Source organism: Mizuhopecten yessoensis, unplaced genomic scaffold (genome assembly GCF_002113885.1).
Source record: "Mizuhopecten yessoensis strain PY_sf001 unplaced genomic scaffold, ASM211388v2 scaffold3819, whole genome shotgun sequence".
Taxonomy (NCBI): Eukaryota; Metazoa; Mollusca; class Bivalvia; order Pectinida; family Pectinidae; genus Mizuhopecten; species Mizuhopecten yessoensis.
Window position 1 is genome coordinate 169,897 of NW_018405235.1, and position 20,643 is coordinate 190,539.

Below are 20,643 nucleotides of genomic sequence, written 5' to 3' on the forward strand. Positions count from 1 at the left end.
TGGGTATTGCAGTTTTTTTTGTATATAAATGAAGTGGAACTGGACAGGGTCAATTGCCAGCGACAGGCTGTGTGCATGCATGGTAGCTATAGCTCAGTTGGTTAGAGTGTCAATCTAGAGTTCGAAGGGTCACAGGTTCGAATCCCAGTCTGGCCGTGCTTTTTTCTGGATCTCTTCTGTTACAAATATGAGGGCATTATATTGCAGTTTTCCAGTATAAAATAGGAAGCTTTAGGTGACTTGTTTATTTCTATCGTGGCTGGTGTTCCCTTTTATATGATATTGGCAATAATTCATGAACCTACTGCGACACTGTCATAGAACAAATCTTGTTTTCTTCATAAGGAAATACATGAATATCATTATGTATATAATGAGTATTTTGTCTATGATTATAACTGTACGGTAAGAACATTTACTCAATGCGCATGCAACAAACAGCTCAATTACTACAAGTAAGCATGGATTTCAGAAACAATTTTCTGTTTTTAGTTGCTTCATTCTGGTCTGGTTAACAAGCCATAGTCACCACCTTCTGTGTCTGAATAGCTTTCAAAATATAATGTGGCCCTCCTGGTAATTAGTCCCCCTCTGGTACCAGCACAGGAGCCGGAAAGGTTTTCACCATTTGTCCATGATACGTCTTCCATATTTCGTTGGTCCTTCTGACGCTTGCTGTAGGGATATCTTCAGGAACAAATATTGGCGGGGGACTAGGAATCGCTTACACTGCTTTGCTTTCATCATAAATTCATAATAACTACTTTTGATAAGTGATTTGTAGTCAAATTCTCAGGTTTATCACTTTGTATTTCCCAGGTCTATTCGACAAATGGTGGCAGAATTTTGAGGTTTTATTTTATCTTAGTAATATATAGGTATATGGTTGGTTATACAGAAGATGTTATGAAATTCATTCCTAATTGGTACAAATTAAAACATAGCTGTATAGGTAAAACATATCCTCCCAGTGCAGATCTATGCTGCTTAATAGTAAATTACATTGGTCTACTTACAAAAGTTGATCTAGTTCAAACAAAACAAATGTTTACACTGAGCAAATTTCTACCATCTCGTTAGTGGTGGGTCTCTACGTTTCAGCAGATCTAAAGTAATACATGTACACTGTGGGGTATTTGTCGTGTCAATATATTACAAATGGGTTAGACAAATAATGCCATATTGGCCTTGTGCATCAAACCCATTAATGGTGCTGTGTTTATAACCACTAAAATCATTTGTATAAAACGTGATCTGTGGCATTTATATATAGAGTCATGCTTGTATTATTTCTAGCTGCAATTTTATTCTATTAGCTATATGACTAGTTAAAACACATCAGTATGTGACAATGATCCAAATGTATTAAGACTGTCTATTGTGATTGCATAACATAGTTTAGGACAGGCAGGAGCCCAGGGTCATAGCATTGAAAATGATTATTAATTTGTCCTCATTTCATTTATACCTTTTTCATCCTTGAGCAGGAATGCAGAAAAGGTGTAAGATTATAGGACTCTTTCATGCACAGGGGTGTAGGATAGGGAAAGTCAAGGGTTTTGCCTTTGAAAATCTCGAGGGTGGAATTTTCCTATCCTACACCCTTGGGCATGAGAGATTGTTTTTATCTCATTCCAAACACCAGAATAAGCTCAGAAACCATGAAAATGCGTTTTGACTAGCCACCATTTCAAAAATATCAATTTTTTCCCCTGAGTTTTATAGACGAATATAAATACGAATTAGCCAGCCAGATTTAGCTTATCCCATATAATGTTTGCACAGAAAAATTAATCACATCTTTCTAATGTGTACAGTATTTATATCGTAAAAGGTTTTAATTTCATTACGTTGGGCACTGGAGAGAGGATTCCATCTTTAATAATGGAAGCAACTTTTATGCAGTTTTGTCAATTATAAAATAAAAGTTGTAAGAATATATAACTTCCTATTCATATTTGACACAGTATACCTCTAATGACACCTGAGTTCGGTATATGATTTGAAATTGATAATCGGAATCAGAATGACAAACCAATCAAATCGATTATAATTGATATGGGCCCACGACTATGGCTGGTCAGTATTTATTGCTGGTGTATTTAACTGTATCTGTTGTTACATTAATGCTAGTCGGGGAAGAAGAAGAAAGGAAAAGTAAGTCCACCACCTTATTGTTGTACATCTGTTGTTAGTTTTGTGGTTTAACATATTTTGTTTTAAATTTGGATAAGTTTTTTGTTTTTTGTTGTTAAGAATTTCTAGGAGATGTTAAAATTTTGATTTGTCAAATCAGGAACCAATCTCAGCCAAAGTCGTTATCATTTATTGATAAACCCATGGAGAAAAAAATCCCTTCTGAACTGAACATTTACCAATTTCTATAACTCCACCAGTTTTAACATTTTCATCCTATGTATGAGAATTTTCATATTTCATGAATTTTGTAAAATTCACTTCATATACAAAATCACTGAAAATGAAAAAGTGTATTCATATACAATTAGAAATGAATGAGTGTTCCATTATGAGTTTCTAATTTTCTAATAAAATATAAAAAAAATACCAAACTCTGCAAATGTGGATGTTTGTCTTTTGGTGGAAATATAAATTTTGTTTAAATGTACAGCCTTGGAATCATCCACTGGCACAGTTGCCTGTGACAGAGACTGAAAAATAGTTTAGAGTAGTTTTTTGGCTAAATGGTGACTAGGACAAAAAAGTGAGGCCGAATAAAACATGTGTTATACATTTTATAGAGTGTCAAGTACTGTGTACATTGAAACTTTGTTCAATAAAAAACAATATTCGCTCAGTCAACACATTTTTCTGAGGTGACTAAACTAGGATTTTCAATATTCAAAATAAAGCCTACTGTCTGGTAGTTCTACTGTACAACAAAATAATGCCTACTGTATGGTAGTTCTACTGTACAAAAAAATAATTCCTACTGTCTGGTAGTTCTACTGTACAACAAAATAAAGCCTACTGTCTGGTAGGTCTACTGTACGACAAAATAATGCCTACTGTCTGGTAGTTATACTGTACGACAAAATAAAGCCTACTGTCTGGTAGTTCTACTATACAACAAAATAATGCCTACTGTCTGGTAGTTCTAATGTACAACAAAATAATGCCTACTGTCTGGTAGTTCTTCTGTACAACAAAATAAAGCCTACTGTCTGGTAGGTCTACTGTACGACAAAATAATGCCTACTGTCTGGTAGTTATACTGTACGACAAAATAAAGCCTACTGTCTGGTAGTTCTACTATACAACAAAATAATGCCTACTGTCTGGTAGTTCTAATGTACAACAAAATAATGCCTACTGTCTGGTAGTCATTATATTTTATGGTTGATCAAAGTTCTACTGTACGACAAAATAATGCCTACTGTCTGGTAGTTATACTGTACGACAAAATAAAGCCTACTGTCTGGTAGTTCTACTATACAACAAAATAATGCCTACTGTCTGGTAGTTCTTCTGTACAACAAAATAAAGCCTACTGTCTGGTAGTTCTACTGTACAACAAAATAATGCCTACTGTATGGTAGTTCTACTGTACAAAAAAATAATTCCTACTGTCTGGTAGTTCTACTGTACAACAAAATAAAGCCTACTGTCTGGTAGGTCTACTGTACGACAAAATAATGCCTACTGTCTGGTAGTTATACTGTACGACAAAATAAAGCCTACTGTCTGGTAGTTCTACTGTACGACAAAATAAAGCCTACTGTCTGGTAGTTCTACTGTACAACAAAATAAAGCCTACTGTCTGGTAGTTCTACTGTACGACAAAATAATGCCTACTGTCTGGTAGTTCTACTGTACGACAAAATAAAGCCTACTGTCTGGTAGTTCTACTATACAACAAAATAATGCCTACTGTCTGGTAGTTCTACTGTACAACAAAATAATGCCTATTGTCTGGTAGTCATTATATTTTATGGTTGATCAAAGTTGTACTGTACGACAAAATAATGCCTACTGTCTGGTATTTCTACTGTACAACAAAATAATGCCTATTGTCTGGTAGTCATTATATTTTATGGTTGATCAAAGTTCTACTGTACGACAAAATAATGCCTACTGTCTGGTAGTGCTACTGTACAACAAAATGATGCCTACTGTCTGGTAGTTGTACTGTACGACAAAATAAAGCCTACTGTCTGGTAGTTTTACTGTACAACAAAATAATGCCTACTCTCTGGTAGTTCTACTGTACAACAAAATAATGCCTACTGTCTGGTAGTCATTATATTTTATGGTTGATCAAAGTTCTACTGTACGACAAAATAATGCCTACTGTCTGGTAGCTATATAGTCATTAATGGTTGATTTAAGTTCTACTTTACAACAAAGACAGATTTATTTTGTTGATGTGTTTAATTACTGCTGCTTGATTTCAGAGAAACAAGATTATTATCAGAGTAAAACCTGTCTTATCTGACCCCTAACACAATTAATTGTTCAGATTAGAGATGTCGGAATGGACAGGTCTTGTTATACTTTGCATACATGGGCTAAAAATACCCGATGTCTGAGGTGCAGGTTCTCAAAAAATCACTAGCAGACCTAACCAGGTTGACTGCCATTTTTAGTGTTTAATCATAAATAAAGTGGTTATTTAATCTAGTGTATAAAGTTTACCGTTGACAAAGGACTTGGGGCATTATGGGCCATTTTTCTTGGTGCATATTTTTTTCAAATGCGCATGTGTATATAAATACCATAGCAACAAATTAGCGTTGCTATACAGAAATAGCCAAACTATGGTGTTTTGGGACAGTTAGCATGTAGATATGAAAGCCTCCACATGAGGAGTCTTTCAAAAATTTAAAAGCATTTAGTTAATTTCCTTCAAAATGGCCAATTTTCAACCAAATAGCGCACAACAGACGATATTCACACATTTTATTATAAAAATGCGGATTTATGTCTCTCTTTGTAATGCCATATCTCCTAAATCAGTTGTCGAATGAATTTGAAATTTCAAATTTGCATACTTTATTTATTCTAGATTACGAATATAACAACTAATTCAAAATCCCCAATGAGGCCATAAGTTACCCTTAACGCCTTAGGCCTGTTTGCCTTTATATAATGGTGGTACCTTGAGAAACCATGTCAGGAGCCTCAGTGTCTGGGCTGAACAAGTCCTGGGCCAAGGATTGACACACTTTTGTTTAGCCTTTATATAATGGTGGGACCTTGAGAAACCATGTCAGGAGCCTCAGTGTCTGGGCTGAACAAGTCCTGAGCCGAGGATTGACACACTTTTGTTTAGCCTTTGTGCGTACAGCATTATGTTGGATTAGATAAAAGTACGTCCCAATACTAAGGTTTTGAATTAGACTGGTGTCACTGAATTATTCATCATGAGCCTCTGAGAGACCTGCGACATACAACATTTATAGGAATTGAATGTGGATGTTGTACATAGTGGAGGTTCCTACATGATAGAGAATTGACTCTGATTTATTGTTAACTTGTTGAATTTGACCCTGTTTTATGGTTTGACCTTTATAGTAAGTAATTAACCTTTGACCTTATAAGTATTTAATGTTGATGATGATGTTTAACAATCTACAATTCTCTCAAATTGCCATCAGAAAGTAAAAGGCATTCGATTATCTGTAAGTGACATGCATCCATTTACTTATTTACTTATTGTAATATTAGCCTGTTGGCATGTTTAAACCTTAACAAAAAATGCATGTTATTTATATTGTTTGATAATACTTACTATAATTATTAAATTTCTAGTAAGACCTTTTGTTCACAGATTTATCATAGTATTTCCTCTTTCTGTAAGAAACCTTAATTAACATGAAATGAAAATCATTGTAAACCTTTTTAGATTTATTTTTAAACTTCCTTGAAGCACCTGATCTTTAAACACCTAGCTGTCTTTAATATGTAAATTTGTTATAACTTTGATTCACACTTTTTCATTTCTCAGATGTCCAACTTGCACATATTTTATCTATAGGGACTTTAATTTTCCTTTCAATGTGATGTCTACATGTTGCACTTAATCCTTCAATAAAGAAATCTATGATCTACTATACATCACAGAGAGGCTGTGATTTAGGAGTGCTACGATCTACAAATGACTGTACTGTTTAAAGTAATCTGTTTGTCTCTTTCGTTCTGATGATAAAGGATCCCAAAATCCAGGTATAGTGGCATGAGGCTGTGACTCTAGCTTTTATGTTAGATCTTTGTCACCAGCATCTTCAGTTCAGATTCTGAGTTAATTTGATCTTGTTTTCTGCGTTTTTTGAATGTTTTTGTTACTTTTACTATTTTTGTCCAGCAAACTCAATACTTTGAGGAAGAAAAATTTGCCTGATCATGGACATTTCATAAGAACAAAAGCACAGTCGCCATAGTAACAATAACATCAATAATAAAGTGTAAAGAAACATTACGGTATACCTACTTGACTTTGTATAAATGCAGACATTTTATAAAAAGCAAGGGTTTAAAATTTTTCTTTAAAATTGATACAACAGTAAAAAATTAGAGAGCATGTGTTTTATTGTTAAACTACCCATTTTTTGGAGGATAATGAGGATGCGATGAGGGTGATAATTGATATTTTTTTAAAATTTTGTCAGGTGCTGGTTGTATACTCTTTCTCTCATAATTACAATTTCTTTTTAAATTTTCCTGTGACTAGATGTGTCAGTGTTAGATTTCAAATGTTGTGACTTACAAAGGGAGGCAATTGCTATTTATATTTTTTTTCACAAAAAACTCATTTAAATGAAGGTCTTTATCTGTCTTTGATTGGCACATATATATATTGGCTTTATATTATTTTCTGTGAAAATTTATGACAAAATTTTATTTATGATTTATCAAAGATTTTCTAATATGGTAAACGTTTCAATGGTTGAACTATTTCTTATTTTAGAACATTTGTCTTACAGTCGACAGTTAATTCTGATCAAATTGATATGTAATAGATATTAAGTGGTTATTATACAATTATGGACTTTTGTGCTTGTGAATATGATGTGATATGAACCTGAAAATGTGATATTGACAGAGGCGAAGCTGTGGTCAATATCACTTTTTCAGGTTCATATCACATCATATTTACCTGCACAAAAGCCCATAACTGTTTTATTATATGCTTCAACATTAAAATAAAACAAAACAAAAGTAAAGGTTCTGATTTTTGTATGCGAGCCTCCGTGTAAAATTTAGCCAGGAATACAACAGTTCAGCATTATAGCTTTCGAAGGCATCGTCTAGTTTTTTTTCTTAAGATAAGCATGGAGGACATGCACTGCGTGTTCAATGGCATTTTTTTACGCCAACAGCATCTACATCCTCGAATAGTTTTGGTAATTTTCCTAACGGAGGAGAAACGTTCGCCAGCAGTCATCTTCTAATGTCGTCTGACAATGTGATTGCGAGAAATGTTCATGTATATAATAATCTAAAATATGGAATGTGTGGGGGGTGAATCTTTAAATTTATTGCAGTGTTTAGTTAGCATTGTTACCGATTTGTGAAATCTGTCTCTCTACTCTATAGATCTATAATCTATATAAACATGCATTGATTTGTGAAATCTATCTCTCTACTCTATAGATCTATAATCTATATAAACATGCATTGATTTATTCACACCTCAATATGATTTACTCTACGCAAAGAACATGAGAATTTCCACACCGTGAACATGTTCACTTTTAATGTAAGATCCTGACTTGAAAATGATCAACTTGAAGATAGTACAGTATGCATGAGGTTGTGTGTGTTAGCTATAATAAGTGGGGTCCCACCTTTGACCATATCGTAATAAACGATATTTGTTTGCTTAGTTAAAGAAGGAAAAAATCGGTACATGGGAAAAATATCATAATAACCGAAATATATCATAATAACCGATATCATAATAAGTGGGTTCCAGTGTATGTGATATATTTAGAGTAGAATGGGTATAACTGATGTGTATATATATATAACAGTACTCTCCTTTACATTGTATTAGCAAGGAATGTGAATGATAAACAAATACTTTATCATTGTTTTTGTTTTGTTATTTTACAAAACCGTGTGCATTGTGCATGTAATTGTAGGTTTGATAGAAATGTGTTAAGTCCTGCAGTGATTTGCATGATATTTTGTTTTCAGGATAAGACGATGATGATTCGACTAATACACAATGCTACAAAGAAGTAGATGAGGCAATATGCTTTATACATAGCTGTGCCGTTTTGCTTCACAAGTTTATAAACATCTTTTATATGCAATTCAACTGAATGTTTTCCTATCAGACTTTTTAAAATGTTACAATCTTACCATGAATTTCTAATATATTTTACACCATTTCTAAGAGTGTCATTTTACATTTGAAAAAAGGCTGATTGCCTCAATGTTGTAAAACTGAAGTTTAAATGACCTGCTGTTGTCGAGCAGTGATTGGGGTTTGCTATTGGAAATGGTAGTGTAGACTAGTACTGTGATATATATATATACTGAACTCACTTCTGTTGTTTCCTGTACTGTATCCTGATTAAGATTTCAAATAGAAAACCTATTGATGATGACATAGTCACTGATTAAGGAATACTGTGTTTGAGATAGGAAAGACTGCCCACTAACTTCTATACATATACTAACAAATCTAACATTTTGAATTTTCAGGAACGTTGGTTGTCTAAACATCATCAAATTAGTGATCATTTCATGATAATTTACTTGGTTTAGAATTGTTCATGATTATACTTTTAAAAATAACACTGTTGTACATCTAGATGATTTAGATGAGTGTTCTCATAAGATTTCATTTAGCTAATCAATCAACCTTAATGCAGCATGTTATTTTAAAAATGTATATGATAAAAAATATTAAAATAAGTAGTTTCTTTTTTTTGACACTGAAATTAAAAATGTATTCAGAACTACCCAAAGTATGATAATATTATGTCAACATACCATATATAACCAAATAAACACCCAAGGCATTTATCAATATGGGAAAATTAGAATAATTGCAGACAATTGTAAAGTAAAAAAGGTAAAAATATAGAAACAAACACTCTAACCAGAAGAATAGGGAGCACTTATATGGGATAAAGTATTTTAAGACTGATGTATGATTACAGGTGGGAGCTATACCGGAGAAACAGTATGATGATGCCTTCACCATACAGTCCGTGGAGCCGGAGTTGGTGGAGATATTTAACTACATGGCAGGCATGGTGCCCTTCATACAGAAACTTGTCAAAGATGTAAGTTTGACCTCTAATCATGTCAAGTAGACAAGTTCACTTTGACCTCTGTGTCAACAACACAGGCTTAAGTTTGACCCCCATGTCAATGACACACGCTGAAGTTTGACCTACATGTCAAGGACACAAGCTTAAGTTTAACATCTATGTCAATGACACATGCTGAAGTTTGACCTACTTGTCAAGGACACAAGCTTAAGTTTGACCTACTTGTCAAGGACACAAGCTTAAGTTTGACCTACATGTCAAAGACACAAGCTTAAGTTTGACCTACATGTCAAAGACACACACTGAAGTTTGACCTACATGTCAAGGAGACTTTTTTTTTACTTCTTTGTCAACAACACAAGCTTAAGATTGACCTCTAATTATGTGAAGGAGACAAGTTGACCTCTAATTATGTGAAGGAGACAAGTTGACCTCTAATTATGTGAAGGAGACAAGTTGACCTCTAATTATGTGAAGGAGACAAGTTCACTTTGACCTCTGTGTCAACAACACAGGCTTAAGTTTGACCCCCATGTCAATGACACACGCTGAAGTTTGACCTACATGTCAAGGACACAAGCTTAAGTTTAACATCTATGTCAATGACACATGCTGAAGTTTGACCTACTTGTCAAGGACACAAGCTGAAGTTTGACCTACTTGTCAAGGACACAAGCTTAAGTTTGACCTACTTGTCAAGGACACAAGCTTAAGTTTGACCTACATGTCAAGGACACAAGCTTAAGTTTGACCTACATGTCAAAGACACAAGCTTAAGTTTGACCTACATGTCAAAGACACAAGCTTAAGTTTGACCTACATGTCAAAGACACAAGCTTAAGTTTGACCTACATGTCAAAGACACAAGCTTAAGTTTGACCTACATGTCAAAGACACAAGCTTAAGTTTGACCTACATGTCAAAGACACACACTGAAGTTTGACCTACATGTCAAGGAGACTTTTTTTTTACTTCTTTGTCAACAACACAAGCTTAAGATTGACCTCTAATTATGTGAAGGAGACAAGTTGACCTCTAATTATGTGAAGGAGACAAGTTGACCTCTAATTATGTGAAGGAGACAAGTTGACCTCTAATTATGTGAAGGAGACAAGTTGACCTCTAATTATGTGAAGGAGACAAGTTCACCTCTAATTATGTGAAGGAGACAAGTTCACCTCTAATTATGTGAAGGATTCAAGTTCACCTCTAATTATGTGAAGGAGACACCTCTAATTATGTGAAGGAGACACCTCTAAGCCAATAAAGCCGAGTTCAGCTCTATGTATATCAAAGATACATTCGCTCTGCCAGTTTCTATTCATGATGCTAACTTGCCGAAGATAAACGTTGTGCTGCTGTATGATATATCTTGGCACTTTTCTATTTTTTTCCCAAATTAAGGATTATAAGGAGGATATTTTTTTTAATCAAATACACCTATAGATACAAACACACACATAAATATTGTGACAATCAGTAAATTATTTGTTTGCATGAACATTTGGTATTGATATGGCCCATGTAAAATACATGAGAACAACCCTGTGAGTAGATACAGCTATACAATTATACATAGCCTGTATATCTTTGTTATGATAATAGACTACAAGAGATCGAACTGATAATAGTAATAGAAATAACAAAGATTATCCAACTGTCCATGGTCTACAGTTACTGCTGAAGTACAATGTTCATTTCCATCATTGAAATTTGTATCTGTTTTGTCAAATACACATTTAGATTGATTGACTGTCAGGTTGTTGGCTGGTATTGGGAGACACATGAATATTTGATGAAAAGTCAAAAGCACTGTTTCCTGACCTGTTATAATTATGGTTGCTAGGGGTGTTTAATATTTTATCCTGTCTGCTGTACATAGGAATAAAAGCATTTTTGTTGTGATGATAGACGTATTTTACCTATCTGTTAACGATCGTGGTATGCGACACAAACGACCTAAAACTCATCAATCATCAGCCAGTCACGGTTGACTGAGTAGGATTGTACTGTCCGGGAGGAGCACTGAGTACATGGGTATATGTTAGCTGCTTGATTACGTTTCTGTGATAACAATAAAATCATTGTTTCTGTACATGATATAGATTTACTAGAAATATCAAAAAGAACATACTTTAAATTTGTGTTGCCTAATTAATTGCCTTTTGCCCAGGATAATGTATGAAAATCTTTATACCCCAGCAACAAAGTTAGTGGGGGGAGGGGTTACTGAAATTACCATCTGTCTGTCTGTCTGTCTGTCTGTCTGTCTGTTGCCACAGTAACTTGTCCGGAGAACTCCTCCTTAACTATCAGGTGGATTTCATTGAAACTTTGCATGAATGATCAGTATCTTTTGTTTGTGGATTTCAACCCTTTTTGATGGAGTTATGCCCCTTTGTGCGAAATGCTTGTCCATGCAACTCATCCTCAACTAACCTGTGGATTTCATTGGATTAAAAAGCATGTTAATAAAAGTCTCCAGTCATAATATGTGCAATGTTCAAAGTATTACTGTCCATGGAAGAGCATTTATAATATATAGGTTGCGAAAATTTGAAATTGGATAAACAAAACACGGAAAATGTATTTGTTTATTTATTGCTATACATTTTACTGAAACAAACAGCTAGAGGAAAACTTTTTGCTTATCAAATTGCAGGTTTAATTTATTCCAAACTTATAATATTTTCCCAAACCTGTACATGTGGGAACACTGATGATATTTTTCCGATTCCTGCTCAGGCACCCTTTCCCAAAATAGCTAGCAAAAATCCTGGGACTTTTTGTAGGGTTCCAAATGTATCAGTCCAAGTAACATGTATAGGACCCGTTTGCAATCGAAAGCAGTCTTCATCTTTTTCAAAATTGAACAGAAAGAAAGACCTTTGAAGTAGCAGTTGGTCATGCTATTTTTCCATATACATAAACATAGCACTTCAGAAATAATGTGTAATATTGATTTTATTGCAGAAAAACAGCGGCTTAACACTGAATGCGAAAATGGCCCACGATGCCCTCACTGTAAGTAGAATTACATCAGTTTACAAGTAGGAAATAGATGTAGAAGGGCTTTAGTATAATATGCCATATTTTGTATTGATTGCTTTCATGAAGTGTGGTAGATTTTAATTGTAAATAGGATTACAGTCGCCTTCTAGTTTATCGCTAGAGGGAATTTCCCTTTAGCATGATCGGTAGAGAATGGACTAGGCAGCTGGGGGTCGGGGTTCAATCCCAGGTGGATGCACACTATGATACTTTCTTTCCTATTACAGTTGTTTATAACAATACCAGGTAATTTTCAGTTGATAATTTGCAATAAACTCTTTCACCATTGTACTCCTTACTGTCATGTATTGTTAATATACTAGTGATTATAGATATAGTCGGTATATAATGGTTTGGTATTAGTCTTACATCCTTCATTGATATTTCAGGCCTTGTCTGAGATGAGAGAATTCATGGTTGTCAACAGTGTACCAAGCAAGAAACGCCAGAAGCTGATGAGGAACCTTAGGGTAAATGAATATTGTTTTGTTTGATCAGACATCATTATACCAATTTGGACCGAAGACTTCAAAACACGATGTTGTTAAACCTCTCTTGACCTTAAAGCTTAAGTTTCATTATTAATAAGCAAGTGTCAAAGGTGAAAAAGGTGTTTTAATGTTAGTGTGTTTGGCTGTAACTTTTAAGCAGCTCAAATTTTTTGCAATCAGTATATCCGATACCCCAAAGATTTCCATACGAAACAGGTTTCCCTTACGGGATGTCATCCATTAGGTAACCTAGGAGTAGATAATGAGTATTAATATTGTACTACATTGTACATTACTCGAAAAAGTCAATGTCGCAATGTAATCTAAGTATTACATTTTTTAACGGAATATTCATACTTCCTGTTCTGTTTTGTAGATTGTAGAACTACTGGTTCAGCTGTTACAAATACCGTTTAGAGGAAGTCCCGATCAGCTGTAAGTATCCGTAGGAACTGAAATATACACAGTGGTAATTTCATATGGAATCCCTTCTGTATATTATAAAACAAAATACATCATGTTGACTTCATAATCAAACCAATTCCTTCAAATCTTTTAATACTCTTGTTCCATTATTCAGAATTTTGAAATCTAAAAAGAAACATATGTCGCTGGTTATTTAGGATTTTGAAGAATTAAAAATGACGTTTCAATGGTGAGAAGGTGTCTTTTTCTGTGTTGTACAGCCACCTGACCCGGATATTCGTGGAGGCCTACGATGTTCTGTACACCTACCTGATGGGAGACAGCAGGAAGAATGAGCTCTACATTGCCAAGTACATTGACTTCTTCCTCTCACAGTTTGAGTACAAAGAGGTGGGTACAAATACCTGAGAAGTATCTTACCATATTTTTTGATTGATTTGGCAGTACCATTTTTAGGTCATCTGACCCAAAGGGTCAGGATAACCTATCGTCAACGTGCTTCGTCTGTCGTTGTCTGCCGTGCGTCGTCCGTAAACTTTCAACATTTTAAACTTCTTCTCAAATTCCATTAGTGGGATTGAGCTGAAACTTGCCTGAAATGATCCTGAGATGGTCCTGACCAAGTGTTGTTATTTTTCGGGTCAGTCCAAAATCCAAGACAGCCGCCATCTTAAAAAACACATTTTAAACTTCTTCTCCAGTTCCACTGGTGCCATTGAGCTAAATATTGGTGGGGATGTTAAGGAAAGGAAGCCGATGGTTAAACATCTTCTCAAGTTCCAATAGTGGGATTGAGCTGAAACTTGCCTGAAATGATCCTGAGATGGTCCTGACCAAGTGTTGTTATTTTTCGGGTCAGTCCAAAATCCAAGATGGCCAACACCTAAAAAAACACATTTTAAACTTCTTCTCCAGTTCCACTGGTGCCATTGAGCTAAAAATTGTTGCGGATGTTTAGGAAAGGAAGCCGACAAAGTGTTGATAATATTTCAGCCCCGTCAAAACTTTTTGCCATTTTGCAACATGATTGTGCAATCATAGTTTTCCTAAACAACACATATTTTAAACTTCTTCTCAAGTTCCACCAGTGGGATTGAGTTGAAACTTGCCTGAAATGATCCTTAGATGGTCCTGACCAAGTGTTTTTATTTTTCGGGTTGGTCTGAAATCCAAGATGGCCGCCATCTTGAAAAACACTTCTTGAACTTCTTCTACAGTTCCACTGGTGCCATTGAGCTAAAAATTGGTGGGAATGTTTCGGGGCCTCGAAAGTCGAACTAAGCTATAAATTTGCTTTAAAATGCTATTCCTCCTTAATGTCTATTAAAATGGATATTGCAACCAAATATGGTCTGAAATATCATTAGGGGTGGGGGCGGGGGGAAGGAGGACAATCGTTTCTTGAATAAATGAGGTTGGTTCGACCCCTGGGGGATAGAGAGGGCATTGCCCCAAGAAAGGAAATTACCTAAAATCCTGCTTTTAAATACTACTCGTTAATGTCAAAAGTAGATTACAACAATTTCAGTATGAAACATCATTTAGAAACAATCATTTCTCATATAAATGAGGCAGGTTTAACCACTGTTGCCAGCGGGATGGGGCCTTAAAAGGAGAAATCTATTCAGATTTAGGTTTAAATGCTTTCTGATAGATTTACTGACAAAAAGTTACCCACTGCTGACCAAAATCCTTAGAATGTTTCATTGAAAGTTGAAAAGTTACCATTTTCCCTGCTCAGTCTTTGTAGTCAGATGACCGTTTAGGCTCATGGGCCTCTTGTTAAAGCAAGTGATCAAAAGTAAATCTTGTGGAAAGGGAACAAGTACATAATTAACCCTGATATATTTCCACCAACAAGAGAGGATTATCTTACGACCTGTTTGCTGACTTTACAGGGACAGATCGGTCTGAATGCTGCTCACATGGTTATGGAGCTGATCCGAGACAACAGGAAAATTGTGGACAGGATATCCCACGAACACATTGACAAGTTTGTGGAGCTTCTTCGCAGGGACAAGGTAATCTTACTAGTTGTATCAAAATATTCCACTACATAACTGTAACGTACAGAGGTCATTATTTTCTTCTTTGCCTCCGTCAGGACTCAATCCTGGGACTTCCGACTTACTAGTCTGATGCTATACCAAATAAGTTGAAGAAAAATAATCTCTAGCTGAGTCGATAAGAAGTGACTGGTATTTTACCAGGGAGACATAATGTCGCTATTATCTACTTCAGTTTGTATTCTAGTGTAGGTTATGATATGTTCTAGTAAGGAGGGGTATTTACCACATTCATCAACTTTGTAGGGTAATTTGATATTTCAGAAATCAGCAAGCTACTATAAGGGGAAGTAACTCTCCCGTAATTCTGGACTTTTAAAATTAACAGCAAATTTTGATTCATAATTTATAGTATATAGATGATTGTGTTTAATTATGAAGTGGTATTGTAAATGTGTTTGGTTTGTTCCAGAACTACCGATACTTAGATCTCCTCAGTGTACTGTGTGTCTGTGACGGTGTATCAATCGCTGACAATCAGAAATACATCACCGAAGTCTGGCTCATGAAAGGAACAAGGGTAAGTTTGGAAAATTTTGCTAACAAAACTTTCATTTTTCGGAGATAAAACTATTACTTCCTATAGACTTTTTCCAAAATTTTAACCAAATGCATGAATGAGAAGTTGTTTTAGCTTTGCTCACCACTCTAAAATCTATAGAAACTAGCAGGTAGGATTAAACTGACAAATCATTTTATACTACATCAATATATTGATAATAATGTAAACTATGACTTATTCTTGTGAAATCTGTAATGGAATAGAACCTTAACCTTGTGTTGTGTGTTTCAGAACTGTGTGTTTAACACAGACCTGGGTCAGAAGATTGGGAAGATGCAGGGAGTCATTTATGTCTCCACCAACATGTGTAAAACATGGATGGAACTCGCTGAATTTGCTAAGGTAAGATAACTCGAGAACCAAGCGTTTTGTCAATCCCTTTATGTACATTCAGTAAAAATAAATAAATTTGTTTTTGCTACAGAAGACTTTTATGTATTAAAAGTGTGGCTTCATGGAGAGAACTTGTTTCATGTCATTATCAAATTAGGTTGCAATGTATATAATGTTACTAACTGGTACAGTACATTTCAATCTGTAATATAGGCCTCTCTGTGATATGGGTTGTTTTGCATATGATGTTAACTAATAGGCCTCTCTGTGATATGGGTTGTTTTGCATGAGTGATACTGCTAGCTGTGCATAGGCCATTTCCCAGCACTAGCCATATCCGCCAGCATGTGCCATATCTGCCAAACCCACGCCATATCAGTTTTACTTCCGGCTCAACAAATTATGCCTCAATTGCACTTGATTCCCATTATGGAGAATAATTCTGATGCATACTAATACAGTTCCAGTGTGTATTATATGATAAAAAGGTTAAGACATGACCTTCTCCATATCCTACCCCATATCAAACCTCGACCCATATCAGCCGGGGAAGGGCTGATATTTAACTTTTTCATTAGGTCTCTTGTTGATACGGGGTAGGGTATGGAAATGGTCATATGATAACCTGTTAATATGACCTTTAGTTTGGCAAAGGCATGGAACTTTCCTGACATTCCCATTTAAAGAAGATAGTTCTTGATTAATGTTTAAGAAACATTCTGTATTATTATATAGTTATGACTCATGACGATTAATTCATGCAGGAAGATGAGACTGATGCTGATGATGTAAGATTTTATTAAACCCTACAATATTGTGATTTTTTTCCTGTATTGTATCTTTTAAATTTGTTATCACTTATATTTCTTCTTACCAAGTTATTACTATATATTATAGCTAAACTTGAGCAAGTCGTTGTATCCAACGTTGTGTGAATGTTGTTAGGAAATATTACCAGTCAGTCCACTTTAAGCAGTAGTTGTAGAATATGAGATTGTTTACTGAAAAAGGAGGTGAGCTGCAACCCTTTATTGGTGGGTCTAAAGAATGCATGTTGATGTTGTTTGTGTTTTATATTAGTGAAAAAAGAGTTCCACATTTAGTTATCCTTCGATATATATAATCTACTTGTAATGATTTCCTCATTTCCTTTGTATCCAAGAGTTGGAAATCACTGAATTTTATAGTGGAGTGACTGGCTTGGGGATTTCTGAAAACCCCATATAGGGAAGGTACCCTCTCCTGTGGAACTTGTGTCAGATGACTAAGTGGCTGTATACATGAGACTGGGAACAACATCAAGTAGTACAGTAGAAAAATACTGACTGGATTTGAGCAGAGAATTTCTTCATAGTTATGTGTTCCATTGTAGTAGCTTTTGATGTAATTACTCTATTCTGTGCAGCTGTATAGATGGGTAGTTCCAATATCTGGTGGGAATTGAATCCTATATTTCTTTGGGTGTGTGAGTTAATAGTAAGAGTTTACTTTTTGAGATATTTCCAGCTGTATTTTCTTCTTTATATTGATGCCTACATCTGTGTGGTGAGTTATGATTAGTAGTGTTTGGCAAATGGTAGGTACACGAAAATGAGGTTGACTTAAACACTTATCCCAACAGAATGCATGTTTTATTTAAATCTAATGTTTAATGCTTTATTACAAAATTTGAATGCCCTGAAAATGCAGATGAGTTTGAGTTAAGTTTTATTATATGGAAAAATATCTTTTAAGAGTGATATATAGATGTTCTCAGTTGAACTTTAATAATTCCACAGATATGTATATTGGTGTTGTATGATGTTTCAGCGTCACGACAATGACGAGACGTACTTATTCTTAGTCCATCAGCTGGAGCTGTTTGGTATGCTATGTCACGTAAGTAAACCTTACTGCACTCTACCGGGGCCTGATTAACACGTCAACGAATGCCATTGGTTAATATCGTATACCCCTGAAACTATTTCTCTGAAACATAATAGTTATATTGATCAACATAAAACTAGTGAGACCTGTGTAAGTCGTCCCCGGAGTATTCCACCATCTTGTATAATCCAACATAATGCTGTAATCCTAGTTTTAATGAAAACACTCAAATGTATGGTGGCTGCTTTGTCTATTTGCACTTAAAAGACAAAAAAAGAAACCCCTTTTATTCTCGTTTTGTGTTACCTGCCCCCCCCCCCCCCCCCCCCCCCCCCCCCCCCNTGTATATTGACATCCTGCTTATTCTGGCTGATGTGTTGTGTCCCAGCAGTTGTCAGATTAGAAAAGTTTCATTGTAAACTATGCCACTTAAAAGGCATGACACGGAAACCACATAGACTTGGCAATGGGAAGATGTATGTTGTGTTGCAGTAGTCATTTATAATGTGTTCCAGGGCCAGAATGACTTTTCCATCAAAGTAATCACCGAACAACTCAACTACCTTACCTGGGATGAGGCGTTCACCTGTCTCAGTGATCACCGCTTGCCTGACCAGCTACGTGCCCAGTACTGCGACCTCATCATCAGTAAGTCAGAGAGTCGATAAAACCATTCAGCTATGTTTAATTTGTTGGTAAAATTATAATGCTCACACTTTTCATTGGCTGCTATGTTTGTTGGTAATGTTATAATGCTCACACTTTTCATTGGCTTCTATGTTTGTTGGTAATGTTATAATGCTCACACTTTTCATTGGCTGCCATGTTTGTTGGTAGTGTAATAATGCTCACACTTTTCATTGGCTTCTGTGTTTGTTGGTAATGTTATAATGCTCACACTTTTCATTGGCTCCTATGTTTGTTGGTAGTGTCATAATGCTCACACTTTTCATTGGCTCCTATGTTTGTTGGTAGTGTTATAATGCTCACACTTTTCATTGGCTGCCATGTTTGTTGGTAGTGTTATAATGCTCACACTTTTCATTGGCTACTATGTTTGTTGGTAATGTTATAATGCTCACACTTTTCATTGGCTGCTATGTTTGTTGGTAGTGTTATAATGCTCACACTTTTCATTGGCTTCTGTGTTTGTTGGTAGTGTTATAATGCTCACACTTTTCATTGACAGCCATGTTTGTTGATATTGGTGACAACCATTCTGTGATTGACCGAGTCAAGCTGTCCTACATCTACGATGAAATTGACCAGTTTGAGGTAGGTGTACATCTTCACCAGTGTTACTCCTTCTCACAAAATGCTATCCTAATTTCATCAGGGCTCAATTAACACTTTTGTTTTGATCAGTTACTCACTTTTTGTGTGTAACATTTAACTGGTCTAAAGTTGAAAATATTTCAAGCATATATTAACCAATTAGTCACTGCAATATCTGATGGCTTATTTCTGTATCAGTAATAACACTTAGTCTCATGCTTTGAAACAGAATTTCTATTTATTCATATTTGTATATATCCTAAAAAAGTTTTTATAGAGATTAAGATGATGAAAGCTAAATATAACAATTTGCCTAGAGTTTTATCGATAAACCTTCCACTGTAACAGACCGTTATTAAACTTTTTAACATCTTTAAACATTTAATACTTTTAAAAGAAAAGAAAAAATTGTTATGAGGTTTAGTAGTGGAAATATTTATTTCTACTGATACCCAGCTGTATGTAATGAAAGTCTTTATAAAATCTGACACTCACTAGATAATTTTCAAACGTAAGAAAAAAAGTTTATTTTCTGTAAATTTTTGGATGGAAATCAATGTCTGATGACATATTGCAGGATGCTCAAAGCCCGGAATCTCGCACCCAAGATTCCCAGGCCAAATTTAAGCGGCCTAACCGACCTCTAAGTCGCCGGGACAGTGCTATTAGAAACTTGGGATCGGCTCTTAGAAATAATACTCTTCGTCCACTTAGTGAAGGGACTAAGGCCATAGTGGAAAGCCACTTAGAGAACAAACCGGTTCTGGTAACTGTTTGTAAATGCGATCTAACCTGACATGATCCTAATACCACTAAATCACAGGAGTTATCACGGTTAGTTTGGAATGCGCCACTGTCGCCCACCCCTCAATCCTTCCGGACTCTCGGCGTGGTGCTAGGTCTATATCATCTTCTCTTCGCATGTATCCCTTACTGGATTATAGTCAGTTCCATATTTATTGCTGTACAAATTGCATGAATATCTTACTGGATTATAGTCTGTTCCATAGTTATTGCTGTACAAATTGCATGAATATCTTACTGGATTATAGTCAGTTCCATATTTATTGCTGTACAAATTGCATGAATATCTTACTGGATTATAAGTCAGTTCCATATTTATTGCTGTACAAATTGCATGAATATCTTATAATTACTGGATTATAGTCTATTCCATTTAGTCTCTATACTGACTTTGGAGTCTCATTTTTTGTGTGTGTTGATCCAACAGGTTTTCACAACTGCTATGTCATTTTACTATGTGTGATAATTGTCTGGGAAAATGTTGAAAACAATTCTTTATTTATGACAAAAAATATCTACATAGT

General features: G+C 35.2%; 1 protein-coding gene across 1 annotated transcript in view; it reads left to right on the plus strand.

Moving 5' to 3' along the window:
- LOC110448078 overlaps positions 1-20,643 on the plus strand; it is a 189,636-nt gene that overhangs the window by 59,284 nt on the left and 109,709 nt on the right. Inside the window, exons 15-28 of the mRNA XM_021494119.1 lie at positions 2,134-2,157; positions 5,616-5,639; positions 9,132-9,257; positions 12,219-12,269; positions 12,686-12,766; positions 13,164-13,222; positions 13,474-13,603; positions 15,112-15,234; positions 15,692-15,799; positions 16,073-16,183; positions 16,939-16,962; positions 17,984-18,052; positions 18,556-18,688; positions 19,230-19,315. Of these exons, the coding sequence (XP_021349794.1) occupies positions 2,134-2,157; positions 5,616-5,639; positions 9,132-9,257; positions 12,219-12,269; positions 12,686-12,766; positions 13,164-13,222; positions 13,474-13,603; positions 15,112-15,234; positions 15,692-15,799; positions 16,073-16,183; positions 16,939-16,962; positions 17,984-18,052; positions 18,556-18,688; positions 19,230-19,315 (1,149 nt within the window). The remainder of the gene's footprint in view (positions 1-2,133; positions 2,158-5,615; positions 5,640-9,131; positions 9,258-12,218; positions 12,270-12,685; positions 12,767-13,163; positions 13,223-13,473; positions 13,604-15,111; positions 15,235-15,691; positions 15,800-16,072; positions 16,184-16,938; positions 16,963-17,983; positions 18,053-18,555; positions 18,689-19,229; positions 19,316-20,643) is intronic.